The sequence below is a fragment of the Microcaecilia unicolor genome, chromosome 2, assembly GCF_901765095.1.
Source record: "Microcaecilia unicolor chromosome 2, aMicUni1.1, whole genome shotgun sequence".
In the NCBI taxonomy this organism is placed as follows: Eukaryota; Metazoa; Chordata; class Amphibia; order Gymnophiona; family Siphonopidae; genus Microcaecilia; species Microcaecilia unicolor.
Window position 1 is genome coordinate 343,258,756 of NC_044032.1, and position 15,231 is coordinate 343,273,986.

The 15,231-nt window shown below is 43.9% G+C and overlaps 1 protein-coding gene across 1 annotated transcript in view; it reads left to right on the top strand.

Moving 5' to 3' along the window:
- Positions 1-15,231, top strand: part of POLR1E (RNA polymerase I subunit E) — a 111,867-nt gene that overhangs the window by 37,840 nt on the left and 58,796 nt on the right. The window contains exons 5-8 of the mRNA XM_030194415.1: positions 4,766-4,824; positions 6,603-6,747; positions 9,141-9,248; positions 14,954-15,050. Of these exons, the coding sequence (XP_030050275.1) occupies positions 4,766-4,824; positions 6,603-6,747; positions 9,141-9,248; positions 14,954-15,050 (409 nt within the window). The remainder of the gene's footprint in view (positions 1-4,765; positions 4,825-6,602; positions 6,748-9,140; positions 9,249-14,953; positions 15,051-15,231) is intronic.

A 15,231-nucleotide genomic window follows, 5' to 3' on the forward strand; every position in this document is an offset into this window, starting at 1 on the left:
TTGAACTTTGGTACATTTTACCATTTGCGCTGACAGTGCCAACTTTGAAGAGATCCTGCAGGGCGGTTATAGATGCTGGTTAGTTGCAAATCTGGCAGTATTATTTTTTTTTGTTACATTTGTACCCCGCGCTTTCCCACTCATGGCAGGCTCAATGCGGCTTACATATTGTATACAGGTACTTATTTGTACCTGGGGCAATGGAGGGTTAAGTGACTTGCCCAGAGTCACAAGGAGCTGCCTGTGCCTGAAGTGGGAATCGAACTCAGTTCCTCAGTTCCCCAGGACCAAAGTACACCACCCTAACCATTAGGCCACTCCTCCACTCCTTATTATGTCCAGCACAAGCATAATGCTTGTTCAAAATGTCAAGTCCGTATATTTGTTTGCATGGAAGTTGTTGCAGTCTGAATATTGGTCCAAATATGTTCCGATGAGTCGCGACCACTTTTGATGCACACTTTGAGTCAACGTGTTTGACTGGATTTTGCATCCATAATGTTAAAATGTATTTCATCGGAATTAGCATCAACAACTGTACAGGATTTGAATTTTTTAGCCATTCTTATAAATGTGTTTGGATTTTATTAGACCCCAAAAATGGCATTTTGGTCAATGTCGCGCGCTCATGGACTGACAACCTTTCAGAAAAGGGGGTCTAGATCTGCAACTATTGCAGTTAGAGACCTCAAATTTTGGGAAACTTCATTTAACACCTGATTCACGCAACAGATTGGAGACATGATGGTGGGAAGGTTTAGACCACTTGGCATGGAATGACCCTCCTCCTTTTTTCCCTTTTCTAGCTTGGTGAAGAATTTTGTAACTTAGGGGGCATAGTTCATTTAATACTGGATCATGTTGAGCATGTAATCAATAGGAGGTCTAATTGTTCTTCTAGCCATTCTCTGATTATCTGTTTGTTTATTGTAAATCTGGCATTAACATATCCGGTTGTGACTGGTGTAAATGAGAATGAAATATAGGTGTTGCATTTAACATTTATGAGATGTTTTCTTGTTGAGAAAGGGTTTTGGTTTTGAGTATGGTGTCTTTGAGTCAGGTGTTATTTGATGTGTGTATGATTTAGTTTATTACAATAATTTAATTTGTCATATTGTTTGTTGTGGTTTCCTGCTTTAACTTTAAACCTGTTAGAAATAATGACTGGGATATTAAAGTAGGTTTCTAAAGCTTTGGAGGGAGAACCAGTTAAAATTTGACATAGTATAGTAATACATAGCCAATTAACTGTTAATAATTGCCCAATCCCGTCCAATCTTAACCAATTTATCTAGGAATCTTCAGGCTATTGACCCTACTACCCTATCCTCTAGTGTCTCGAACCTCTTCTCTACTACTGCACCATCCAAATCTGTCAATCAAGCCGTCTCTTCCTACAACACTATTCTATCCTCTGCTTTAGACACTCTTGCACCTCTCATGCCCCGTCCTATAAGGCGTACCAAACCCCAGCCTTGGCTGACCTCTAAAATCCGCTACCTACATTCCTGTGCCCGCTCCGCCGAACGCCTGTGGCTGAAATCTCGTGCCCTTGCTGACTTCATACACTTCAAGTTCATGCTGACCTCTTCCAATCTGCTCTTTTGCTTGCCAAACAGGACTATTACATCCAGCTGACTCATTCTCTTGGCGCAAACCCTTTACTTCTCTTCGCCACACTGAACTCTCTCCTCAAGGTGCCTCCAACTCCCCCCTCACTATCTCAGACCCTAGCTGAGTTCTGCCATGACAAGGTTCAGAAGATAAACCTCTAATTCTCAACCAAGCCACCCCCACCTCTCCCTCCCCTTGTCCGTTCCCGTAACTCCCCAACCCCTCCGTCCTTTTCCTCCTTTCCCAAAATCACTGATGAGGCAACAACACATCTTCTCTCCTCCTCAAAACGAACTACCTGTTCCTCTGATCCCATTCCTACCCACCTTCTTAACACCATCTCTCCCACTCTCACCCCTTTTATCTGTCATATCCTCAATCTTTCACTTCCCACTGCGACCATGCCATAGTCACACCACTCCTTAAGAAGCCTTCACTTGACCCTACCTGTCCTTTCAACTATCGACCCATTTCCCTCCTCTCCTTCCTCTCCAAAATACTTGAACATGCCGTTCACCGCTACTGTTTGACTTTCTTTCATCTCAAGCTGTTCTTGACCCACTCCAATCTGACTTTCGCCCTCTTCATTCAGCTGAAACTGCACTTACAAAAGTTTCCAACGACCTGTTACTGGCCAAATCCAAAGGTCTCTATTCTATCCTCATTCTTCTCGATCTCTCTGCCGCTTTTTACACTGTTGATCACAGCTTACTGCTTGATACGTTGTCTTCACTTGGATTCCAGGGCTCTGTTCTTTCCTGGTTCTCCTCCTACCTCTCGCTTCGCACCTTTAGTGTACACTCTGGTGGATCCTCTTCCACCTCTATCCCACTACCAATCGGTGTACCTAGGGTTCTGTTCTCGGTCCTTTCCTGTTCTCCATCTACACTTCTTCTCTTGGCTCTCTGATATCATCCCATGGCTTTCAATACCATCTCTACGCTGACGACTCCCAGATCTACCTCTCTACCCCCAAAATCTCAACCAGCATCCAGACCAATGTTTCAGCCTGCCTATCTGATATTGCTACCTGGATGTCTTAGCCTCATCTGAAACGTAACATGGCCAAAACCGAGCTTCTCATCTTTCCCCCTAAACCCACCTCTCCTCTCCCCCCTTTCTCTATTTCTGTGGATGGCACTGTCATTCTCCCTGTCTCATCTGCTCGTAACCTTGGGGTCATCTTCGACGACTCTCTCTCCTTCTCTGCTCACATTCAGCAGATTGCCAAAACCTGTCGTTTCTTTCTCTATAACATCAGCAAAATCCGTCCCTTCCTCTCTGAGCACTCTACCAGAACCCTTATCCACACTCATGTCACCTCTCGCCTAGATTACTGCAACCTGCTTCTCACCTGCCTCCCACTTAGCCATCTCTTCTTCAATCAGTCCTAAACTCTGCTGCGCGACTCATTTTCCGCCAGTCACTATGCTCACATTAGCCCTCTCCTTATGTCACTTCACTGGCTCCCTATCCGTTTCCGCATTCAATTCAAACTTCTCTTACTGACCTATAAGTGCATTCACTCTACCGCTCCCCAGTACCTCTCCACTCTTGTCTCTCCCTGCGCCCCCTCCTCGGGTACTCCGTTCTGTGGATAAATCTCTCTTGTCTGTCCCCTTCTCCTCTACTGCTAATGCCAGACTCCGTTCCTTTTATCTCGCTGCAGCTCACACCTGGAATAGACTTCCCGAGCCTGTATATCTAGCCCCGTCTTTGGCCGTTTTCAAATCCAGGCTCAAAGCCCACCTCTTTACCGCTGTTTTTGACTCCTTACCATTAGTCACTTGTCCTGTACCCTTTTATCCCCACCTCTTTAATTCCTTTACCTATTAGTTGTTCTGTCTGTTTGCTTGTCCTATTTAGATTGTGAGCTCTTTGAGCAGGGACTGTCTTTTCATGTATGGTGTACAGCGCTGCGTATGCCTTGTAGCGCTATAGAAGTGATTAGTAGTAGTAGTAGTAGAATAATTGGAAGACCATTTTTAGGCTAGTGTGAAGTAATGTCTGGAAGTAGACTTACTAAATATGATGAATTTAAGACATGTTTGATAAAGATGAAGCAGGCGAAGAGCTCAGGAGGCAGCACACATTCAAATAATAATAGTGTTATCACCCACCGATGTCAGGTTTAGAGAGGCCGCTTACTCCCTGTTCAGTCTGAGTGCTGGAAGCTGCTCTCCCAATGTACAGAGGACTTGGAGCAGGTGAAGAGCTCAGGAGGCAGCGCACATTTAAATAATACTGTTAGTGATGTCACCCACCGTTTCTGCTAAGATCCATTCCCACATGTATTTCTAGTGCTAAGGATGCAAAGGAAAAAAAAAAAAGAGAGGTAATTTATTTTTAGAGCAGATTCAAAGGGTCAAAGCATGTTTGATTAATTTTTGACAAGTTAGCTTACAGCAAATGTGTATATTGTACCTGCAGAATGGCAAAGCATTGATTTTCTAAGCAGCAGTGGAGCCAGTGCTCCAATAACCTACCATGGTATATTCCAGACCTTGGTCTGGGGCTCCAGTACCTTCCCTGTATTCTAAGCCTCACTGTGATGCTCCAATGGCCTCGCTCGGTGCATCCCAAGCCTCATTTACGTGCTCCAATAGCTTCTCTCTGTGCGTCCCAACCTTCATTTTGGCATTGCCAGCATACCTTCTTGTGGGAAACCTGTGGTGACTTGTCCTGTCCCCACTGGATTCCTGTGGACCTGGAAGACATACCTGCAGGTTTCCCATGTCTTCTATGGGATTCCTGCAATCCCTATTCCTCTGCAGCTTTCTATAATACATAAATATGCCTGTTATCTTAAATTTCACCTTCCAAAAGACTGTAGTAGGAGTTTCTTTAATGAAAGTAAATATTCATGATTTTATTAAGTGCCCTTGCCTTTGATTCAGGACATCTAAGTTAAGTCACAGGGAATTTTCTATTGGCAGATCTTTCTAATAGGGGCTGTTGCTTGTAGAGCAGCAATCATTTTTGTAACAGTACCCTTACAATCTGAAATGGATTAGTTTGTTCTACTTATTTCTTTCTCTCTTTCCCTCCCTCCCCCCAGTTCATTGAATTACTGTGTTAGATGTTAATGTTCTACTGCAGTCATTATTCACAACATAGCAGACACTGACACGTTTTATGTTTGTTTTAGATGACCTGGACAGCAGTGAAGGAGCATCAGAGAACACGTCTAGATCATACAGAGAAAAGGTAGTGGCACTGAATGAGATCGAGAGATGTGTATTAATGAATGTGCATTTGATTTGTATGGGTGGCTAAAACTTTAAAGTGCACACAAATCTCCCACACGTGTGTACAATTGATTTACATGCTCAAAACATTTCTTGTGGTAAAGTGTGCAAAATGCCCACAAAGGTGTGGTGAAAAAAGATGCAGAAGACTCCTAAAAATAGTAAAATCTGTTTTTTGCTTTGCACACCCTTAAGCTTTTTTTTCTTTCATGGTATCCAAATTTAATATTCAGTAGTTATCTGCATGTATCTCTCACCTAGTTTGTGTACTAGGAAAACCAATCTCATTTTGTGCTCCCTAAGGTCATAAGAATATAAGAATAGCCATACTGGATCAGTCCAATGGTCCATCTAGCCCAGTATCCTGCTTCCAACAGTGGCCAGTCCAGGTCACAAGTACCTGGCAGAAATGGTGCTACCAATCCCAGGGCAAGCAGTGGCTTCCCCCATATCCATCTCAATAACATTGTGCCACCCTTGCTGCAGAGCACCCAATACACTGTGTGTTTTGGGCTCAGACTTGGCTGTATGGGTCAATCTGAGGTGACTGTATGTGGCTCTGTAGCTATATCTCCAGGGTAGTGATCACATCTGGTCTCTAGGATCAGTATCCCTCCCACAAATACTGATCATGGAGATTGACAAAGCTTCTGGAAAAATAATGGTTCATGGTACATAAATAAAAGCACACAGAGATTCCCAAAAAGAATTCAGATACAGATCTGGTCACTAACAACTATGTCTTAGCATCAGCAACAAAACAAACAAAACCCATAATACTAAATATGCTTATAACATCTAATTGGGGTCACTTGGTTATATTCAACACTTACAAGAGCAGTAAAGTATCTCTATCCCAAATAATTAGAGGAATTATAAAGCCTACAACCTTGTGCAGCAGGAGACTTCTGCCAGAGGGAGTCCTGTCTCAGATGCAGCAGTATTTGTTCCTCAGGAGCAATATTTATTTATCCAGTTCCAACCTATGTAGTGGAAAGCGAGCAGAATATGGGTGGTGAGGAAGCAAGAGTGTGAGTGAGCTGCAGTCCAGCAATTAATAGATTCAGTAACCATGCTGTTTGCATGAACTCTGATCTTTTGTGATTGGTGGTATGTGATTTCCTCAGTGCTGATAGAACCATTCAGGCAGGTGTCCTTCACAAGGTTCAGTATCTTTGACGTAACCATGACGAAGACCATCTTGAAATGCAATGTTTTGACTTGGTTAGTAGCTCTGTACAGATAGCGACGTAGGCACTAAGTTGGCTAGAACCAGTGCATAGCACTGCTGACCTTTGATCCACAAAACCAAAACTGCGGCAGCAAGTTCACACAGGCTGCTGATGGGCCCGCAATCAGAAATCTATCTTGGTTGGCTTAATTTTGGTGAACCTGTGGAGTGGAGGAGTAGCCTAATGGTTTAGTGCAGTGGCCTGAGAACCAGGGGAACTGGGTTCAGTTCCCACTGCAGCTCCCTTCTGGGCAAGTCACTTAACTCTCCCATTTTCCCAGGTACAAAATAAGTATCTGTACATAAATGTAAACTGCTTTGATTGTAACCACAGAAGGACAGTATATCAAATCCCATCCCCTATCCCTTTCTCTCTTTGTTATGCACATGGAAAATTGGGGTCGGGCTACACCCCACAGCTGTACATGGTGAAGTTTTTCAGTTCTGGTTCCTAGTGTTAAATTTTGCTTGGTGAAGACCATAATGCTGATCTGTTTCTTACACAGGTGGATTTTCTAATTGAGGCTTTCGGAACTAACAAGCAGAAGCGAGCATTGAACTCTAGAAAAATGAACCAAGTTGGCAGTGAAACATTAAATAAAGCTGTAGTAAAGGCAGCAGAAAACATTATAGAGGCAAAGGGAGTTACAGGTATGTAGTACTATGTACAGGAATTTGGCATTGTTTTTGAAAGGTGGGGAAAACTTGTTTCTTAATGTAAATAATAACAGTGTGGGATGGGAATAAAGTGTAATGATAAAATTTTGTTTGGTGTTAAATGACAACATCTTCCCAGACTGCAGGGATTGTTTATTTTATTGTGTGATTACATTCTTTGGAATGTGATGTTATCTTTACAAAATGGTCATTCTTCTTTGCATCATGAGTTTGTGTTCCATTCACAGGGGATTGGTAGAATTTGTGTGTTGCCTACATGACAGACATGTATCTCAGACTGGAAGGCAGAAACGTTTGTGCAGCCAGTGGGTAGCTGCTGTTGATAGGAAGAGTAGCGCAGTGCCAGACCTTAGGGAGCACAGAAACAGGACAGATTTTCAGATATTCAAACACTAACCAGGTTCTTAGGTATTTGAAATACTGTTTGTCTTTAATGCAGGCTGCTGGTGAAAGACTGCTATTCTATATGTTGTTTACTTTAAGGGAGTGCTGTGAAATTTGGAATGCTTGGGCATGTGATTGGTGGCCCAGCTGACTAGTATATTCTTTTATGACAGATGCAGTGAGTCCTAGATGGCATCTGAACATCAGCAATGATTTTCTTGCATGCCACCAGACAACTGCTTCTCAATTTTGTCTTTTGTTGCCCGGTGTACTTGACCTCTTGCCAGATAGTTGCTTATTGCTAAATCCTGTCTCCCAGGGTGTCTACCTCATTGTAAATTTTGGTGGTATGTGCATAAAAGCAAACCTTTTCTGATAGCATTTCCATAATTAAATGTTGCTTATGAAAACGTTTAACAAAAGTAGACCAAGGACTGATCTTTGAGGCAAACTACTTTCCTGAAAGTGAAGTCCGTATATTGCTATCTTTTATAGCTTTTATTGTTTGTACAGCGCTGTGTACGCCTTGTAGCGCTATAGAAATGCTAAATAGTAGTAGTAGTAATTGCCTCCCACTCAACCAGCTCCTAACCCATTCAGTCACTTGGCCTCTACCAATGGTGCTCAGTTTGTTTAAGTCACTTAAGTGGAAATGTGTCTAAAAGCCACATCTAGCACTGTCCCTCAATTCAACTCTCTGATCACCCAGTCAAAAAAACTTGATCAGATTTATTTTACATCTGGTGATCAAAATATTACAGGATGAGGCAGCATGTTAATTCCAGAAGCTACACTATCCTTTGTTTTAGAAGCTATTCTGTTAATTATTCTTTCTAACCCAAAGGGAATTGGAAAGAATTATGCAAAAGAAGTTGAGAAGGAAAGCAAGATGGCATCAGGAAGAGCCATGAGCTCTGTGAACCTGTGCTAGAATGGGCAAATGGAAGGGCAAGCATGGTCAATCTGGAGGCAGCCCTGCACTGGCTCCAACACTTGTGTAATCATCCATTGGGAGACTTGCTGTTTCTGAGACCATTGGTGCTGGATTAAGTGTTTGGGAGTGGGAGCTTGGAGGTGAAGATCTGGCTCAGGAATTTTCAATGTCTTGTTCAGGCCTGAACAATATGAAATCCCTCCTAGCCCCAGGATTGGGTCAGCACTGGAGAGTAGGTAAGGTACTGAGGGTGCAGAAGTCACTGCCGCAGTATCCAGTGGTTGGGTGGACACCACCCTGTGGAAGGGAAGACAAGTTTTAAAATACACTGGGTTGGGGGATAGGGAAGGCGAGTGGTAGAGGTGCCTGGAGTTTTCAGCTTGCAGGATTTGAGGATCCCTGCCAGCCACAGCAAGGTGAACTGCTGTGGGCCTAGAAACAAGTTTATTAATAAAACCAGGAAATCTGAGTTCAATGACAGAAAGCAGACCGAGCAAAGATAATCTTGGATCTAGGTAAGAATTTAGTTAAAAGAAAAGCCAAACATTGGAGGTCAAGCTCCCTGACAAATGTAATTATGGTACTTACCAGTAATTTATGATCTCTGATGATAGCAGTGTAAGAAGCTATTATTTGCCTACTTGCTGGAGTATTGCTCCTTTCTGAGAGTTTGGTTATAGTAGTAAACAGTATATAAATACTATAAACATTGTTAAATTAAAACAGTGGACAAAAAACAGCCTCAGATTTGATAAATTGAGGAGCAGTAGTCTGGTGACATGCAGGAGCAACCATGTGCTTTTAAAGGCTTTCTGGGAAAGTGGTTGAAGAATCCTTCAGTCCACTTCTTTGTGGCTTGGTGCATCTGTTATCAGAGCACACTAATTACAAACAATAAATTTAATTTCAAATAATGCAGACTTACCTCATATAGCTAAGGAAAGTGTTCTGACTACCTGCAGATATTGATTGAACAAACTTAGTTGAATATTTTTCTGTTCACTCTCTTGGTCTAACCCGTGTGTTTGTGCCATTCTTCTTATCACAGCTTTAGTCAGTGATGCAGTGCAAAATGATTCCCAAGATGTATCGCTCTTTCTGCCTCCGTGCCATGCAGATGTAGACAAGCCGGAAAATGTGTACAAGTTTGATGACCGTATCCTCTGCTTACAGAAATTTAATATTTACATCGATCTATGTTTCACTGACTAACTTGTGTAGTAGAAAGATGAATTGTTTGTAGAGTTCTCCTGTAGGTTTAGAAAACTGACTCAGAGGGGACTGTTCTGTAGTGCCTTATATGTGTGCTGGCTCTGCATTCTGTAACGACCACAAGAATGGGACAGAGGCCTGTTGGCTATTTCCCTTCTTAGAATGGCTTTGTGATATATGAAAATGGAAGTCCCCTCTTTTACAGTACATAAGACTCATGTCTTGGGTTCCTTTCTTATGTAGTTAATAGAAGTATATGGGAAAAGCATACAGTTCTTGATCTCATCCCATTCCTTTTACCTGTGTTGGGAACAGAGAGGGAGTTAATAGCATTCTTGCAGGCAGTGTGCTGTCTGTTTACTGAACTTGGCCATTTATGAAGAAAATCCCCAGTTGGCTACTCCAGTAGAGAGAAATGCCGTATTAATCAAAAATTGCACACTTATATTATGATGCATAGTGTGTTTACCCATTTGCAGACTAGGGCATGTCTACATGGATGAATTGGTGAGACATGTGGAAAATTGTTTCAGCAGAGTACCAGGGACTGGGTGGCTCATATAGGGGAGTGGAGGAGTGGCCTAGTGGTTAAGGTGGTGGACTTTGGTCTTGAGGAACTGAGTTTGATTCCCACTTCAGGCACAGGCAGCTCTTTGTGACTCTGGGCAAGTCACTTAACCCTCCATTGCCCCATGTAAGCCACATTGAGCCTGCCATAAGTGGGAAAGTGCGGGGTACAAATGTAACAAAAAATAACAAAATAGAATATATCTTATGTGCTGTGACTGAGTATGTTAATTGTATATTTCTCTGACTGGCTTGTCTATATATAAAGAGTGTAGGTATGTATCTTTAGGGATGTATGGAGTGTGTGTGTGAGATGTTTTGAGAGTTAAATCAAGAGAGGCATGAGATGGGAAGTTGGCTTAGGCAGAGTGCGGTAGGAGACTGAATGTCTGTGAAGATGCCAGTTTTTGCTTTTCTGGTGCCACAGGGTTTGTGCTCCCCATTGCACACTTTCTTATTCTTGTCAATAGCAGGCACCCTCTTCTGGTTCCATAGAGCTTGGATTTCTCACTGCACACTTCATTTCTCTTCACTGTGGCTCCAGCCTCTTTTGATGGGTGCTGTGAGGCTAGGGCTGTCTGTGAAACAGTTCTTTCATTACATAGCTTCTAGGAAGAAGATGAAATGACCTGGGAGAATAATAATGGAGAAATGAGGTCTTGCCTGATAATTTTCTTTCCATTAGTCTTTCCCACTATTCCAGAACCTGTGGGATAGCTGTGTCCATCAACCAGCAGGTGGAGATAGAGAAGTGAGACATCTCTCTTGGCATCCAGTCCAGCTCCTCGTCTCCAGCCACCATTTTACAAACTCAGGGCCTGACAGCATTCAGCTGAATTGGGATCTTTGTTTTCTCTGGAATTTATATTTTTCTTACACCAGGCCTATTTATTGAAGTAGGGACAGAGTTGCTGCAGGATGCTTTAGTTTCTCACCCTGCTGCCCCTCTGGCTCCTAAGAGATCTCATTTAGCTTCATCTGTCTCCTTGAGGTCTCTCTGCTTCTCCCTCCTTTTCTGATATGGCTTCTGTCCATTCTCTGATATGGCTTCTGTCCATTCAGAGGAGCCATCATTGAAGGAGCTGTTAGAGGAGGGAGATGGCCCAAAAGTACACAGGTTCTTTCATAAAGAGGAGCTTAGTATTCTTATTTCTGAGGCTTTGGTGATGCTTTTCACTGAGGAGCCTTCTGCTTTGGCATCAAGAGAGCCATATGTGTCAATTATGAGTGGGCTTAGAGGTCCTTCTAAGGCTTCCCCGATGCATCCAAACATTCAAGACCTGATTACAGCAGAATGGGTCTCACTGGATTTAGAGTGGAAAGAGCCATGGCTTGCTTCTACCTGTTGGTTTTGGAGGAGAAAAAGAAATTGCAGCTTTCCAGGGTGGACTCCATTATTACAGCAGTGACTAAGAAGACCACCTTGCCGTTGGACAGGGACATTGCCCTAAATGACCAACAGGACAAAGTTATACTTACCTCTCTACCCTCATCTCCCGTTACATTCCTACCCGTAACCTCCGCTCTCAAGACAAATCCCTCCTTTTAGTACCCTTCTCCACCACCGCCAACTCCAGGCTCCGCCCTTTCTGCCTCGCCTCACCCCATGCGTGGAACAAACTCCCTGAGCCCATACGCCAGGCCCCCTCCCTGCCCATCTTCAAATCATTGCTCAAAGCCCAACTCTTCAATGTCGCCTTCGGCACCTAACCACCACACCTCTACTCAAGAAATCTAGACTGCATCAACTTGACATTTCGTCCTTTAGATTGTAAGCTCCTCTGAACAGGGACTGTCCTTCTTTGTTGATTTGTACAGTGCTGCGTAACCCTAGTAGCGCTCTAGAAATGTTAAGTAGTAGTAAGGCTTGCTGAGACAAGCCTTTGAATTGGCTTGTTTGGGCCTTCTAGCAACAGTGTGCAGTTCGTTCGTGGCTAGAGCATGCAAGAAGTGGCATTAGTCTGCAAAACAATATGGACACCATAATGCCCAGATGGAAGTGAGGTTGGCCTGCTTGGTGGATGCTATTTATGACTTGTTATGGAATATGGCCCATGGTATGTCTTTGGCTGTCACGGCACATTGTCAACTCTGGCTGCGGCATTGGGAAGTGGATGCAGCGTTGGTCACGTCTAATTAAGCTGCCCTTTCAAGGCAAATGGCTATTTGGAGAAGATCTCAGTAACTCTGTGAACTTGGAGAAACTAAACCACAGTGGTTGCCAGAGGATAAGCCAAAAGCATCTGGTCGTCCGTCTTCAGGGGACTCTCAAACTTGATTTCAAGACTGCAGATTGTACCGGCCTGGTCATTAGCAGTATGGTCAAAAGTTCTGTTTTCGGGCACACCAATCTTCATGTCGTGGACAGGAAGTCCTCTCAGAGTGCCCAATGATGTGAGTCTGGTCCACTGTTCTTTCTCCAGTGGGAGGACATCTTCAGGGGTTTCAGGAGGTGTGGGCCAAAATCACATCAGACCAGTGGGTTCTGGATATTCTTACAGAATGTTACAAGTTTGGAGTCCGCATGGTCACTCCTTTCTTCTTGAAATCTCATTGTCAAAAGTATCTTCCTCATGGAATGCAGGAGGTCAAAGCTGGTTCAACAGATTTGTTTTCTCTTCAATCAAAGCAGGCCCAGGGTCTGACACTATGTCCAGGTTCTGGGGTCAGTGACAGCGGTGATGGACATGGTACCATGGACAAGGACTCATATATGGCCGTTACGGGAGTTTCTTCTCAGCCGCTGGTCTCCAGAATCATGGAAGTACAACCTTAATCTTCCTTGGACACTGGTTGCTAGACTGAGTATGCAGTGGTGGTTATCGTCCAGAAATTTGACCATCGGAACTCCATTTTTGATTATACAATGGGAGGTGGTGACAACAGACACCCTGCAGCCATCTGATGGTCATGAAAGCAGCCTCCTTTATGAGTTGGGTGGGGGGAAAAAATCTCTGCTTGTTGGCACTCACATCGCTGGGTGCTTGAATATGTGGAGGTGAACTTTCTCTTAGGCACTCCTTGGACCCAGGAGAATAGGAACTATCCAGCCAGGGTTTTCAGCTGATAGTGGACCAGTGGGGTTCTCTGTTTCTGGACTTGATGGTGATGAAAAGGAATGCCAAAATGCCCACGTTCTTTAGCCATTGGAAAGAACTGGCTCTGCCCTGGCCAGAGATGCAGCTACTGTGTCTTCCCTCCTAGGCCCATGGTAGGCTGTGTGTTGAAAAGGATTGCATTGCACCGGGGTTGAATAATTCTCGTAGCCACGGATTGGCCACAGAGGATATGGTATGCGGACCTGATTCAGCTGCTGGATGGGGATCCTCTTGTCTTTCACAGGTACATGGTCTACTGAAGCAAAGTCCGATACTCATGGAGGTCTTACAGCTTGGCCATTGAAAGGACTCTGAGACGAAAAGGTTATTCTGATTCGTTCTTTCCTACCTTACTTCAGGTTCAAACACTCAGCATCCATGCGCGAGGGTGTGGAGGATATTTGAGGGTTGGTTTTCTGAGCGTGGACTTTCTCCTCTGCTCAGATCGCACACATCCTAGAGTTTCTCCAGACAGGCTTCAGAAAAGATTGCTGGGTTTTCTAAAATTTCAGGTTGCGGCTTTGGCCTGTTTCAGGGGCTACATACAGAAGATCTCTAGTGGGGAGCGGGCAGCTTGCGGACTTCCTTTTGGACGCCATGTCCAGAGTGGAACCTTAATTTTGTTCTTCGTGCTTTTCAGAAGCCTCTTTTGAGCCACTCTCAAAGGCCTCCTTGAAAGTTCTTACACTAAAGACAGTGTTCTCGGTGGCTGTTTCGTTGGCATGTAGGGTTTCAAAGTGTCAAGCTCTCTTATCGGGATCCCTGTCTTTGCTTTTCGGAGGTGGGGGGGGGGGGGGGGGTCTCCCTGTGCATGGTTCCTTCCTTCCAAAAGTGGTATCAGCATTTTATCTGAACCAATCTGGAGATTCTGTCCTTTCGCTGAAATGATGAAGAGGCTCGGTATTCTTCGTTGAAGCTTCTGAATGTGTGTAGAGTCCACATAGATATCTGAAGTCACAAATGAGTTTCGCAAATCAGACTTGTTTGCTTTTTGGAAAGCAGAGGATTGGCTTCATAGCTTCCTTATGGGCTCATTCTATGAGGCGTACAGTGACATTCTGTGTGGAGACTACCTTACTGTGTCCAGCGGATATTTGCAAGGTAGCAACGTGATTGACACTGCATACCTTTGCCAAGCACTACAGGGTGGATGTTGGAGCACACTCAGAAGCTAGTTTTGGTGCTTCGGTCCTCAGGGATTGCTTTTAAACATCCCACAGCTTCTGGAATAGTGGGAAGCTGTGTAATGGAAGGAGAAATTAGGTCTTATGTGATAATTTTCTTTCCACTAGTTCATCCCTCTATTCTAGAGGCCAGCCTGAGCTTTGAGATGTTTAGTCAGTGCGAAGTAATGGGTTGGTAAGGACTGTCACCTTGCATGGTGCTTCCTGCATATCTCTTGCGCTCGACAAGTTGTCCAGAGTGGAGACAGGTCCACATGTGTAGTCGTCTGGTTAGTGTTAGGCTAGGGAGTTGGTTAAGGTGGTGTTGGTTGATTGTTCTGAGTTTACCCTTACTGCTTGTCTACATAAATACTGAGGAGCTGGACTGGATGGTAAGAGAGATGTCAGCTCAGTTTTGAGTTCTGTATCTCCACCTGCTGGTTGATGGACACAGCTATCCCACAGGTTTTGGAATAGTGGGAAGGACTAATAAAAAATTATCAGGTAAGACCTAATTTTTCTGTTGTTCTACTCCCATCAGGTCAATTTATCTTCCTAGTGGCAGAGCCTGACCTCACCATCTCTGCTCTGAATCTTGCTGGTCCTTGCTCTACTCTGTGTAAACAAACCTATAAGAGTAGACAGACTGGCAGCAAGCACTAGTGGAACAGTAAAATGTGAATCTAAAATGTGATTAAACATGGAGTGATGTAAACATGTCAGGAATAGGGTGTCAAAGGCTGGTTTCAAAGCTATAGTCTGAAAGGTTCAAAATGCATTGGTGAAATATGTCTGTATTTGTACACTTAACTTTCATTCAGTTATCTCCCCTGCTGAATATGCGGCACTAGAGGCTCCTTCTGCAGCATTCAGGGATATTACCGCTGAGGAAATCAAAGCACTGGTAGAAAATGGCAGGTAATGGTATTGCATGTTAAGTTACGTAACATAGAAACAAGACAGAGGATGCGCCTCATTCCCCCTCCTATCACATGTTGTTCACAGGTTGTAGCTCTGGCATCTTCTTTGAAGCACTCTTTGCAGTTGTGGAGGGAGAGATCTGATGATAGCACCATAATTAGAGCAGCTATAGGGTGCT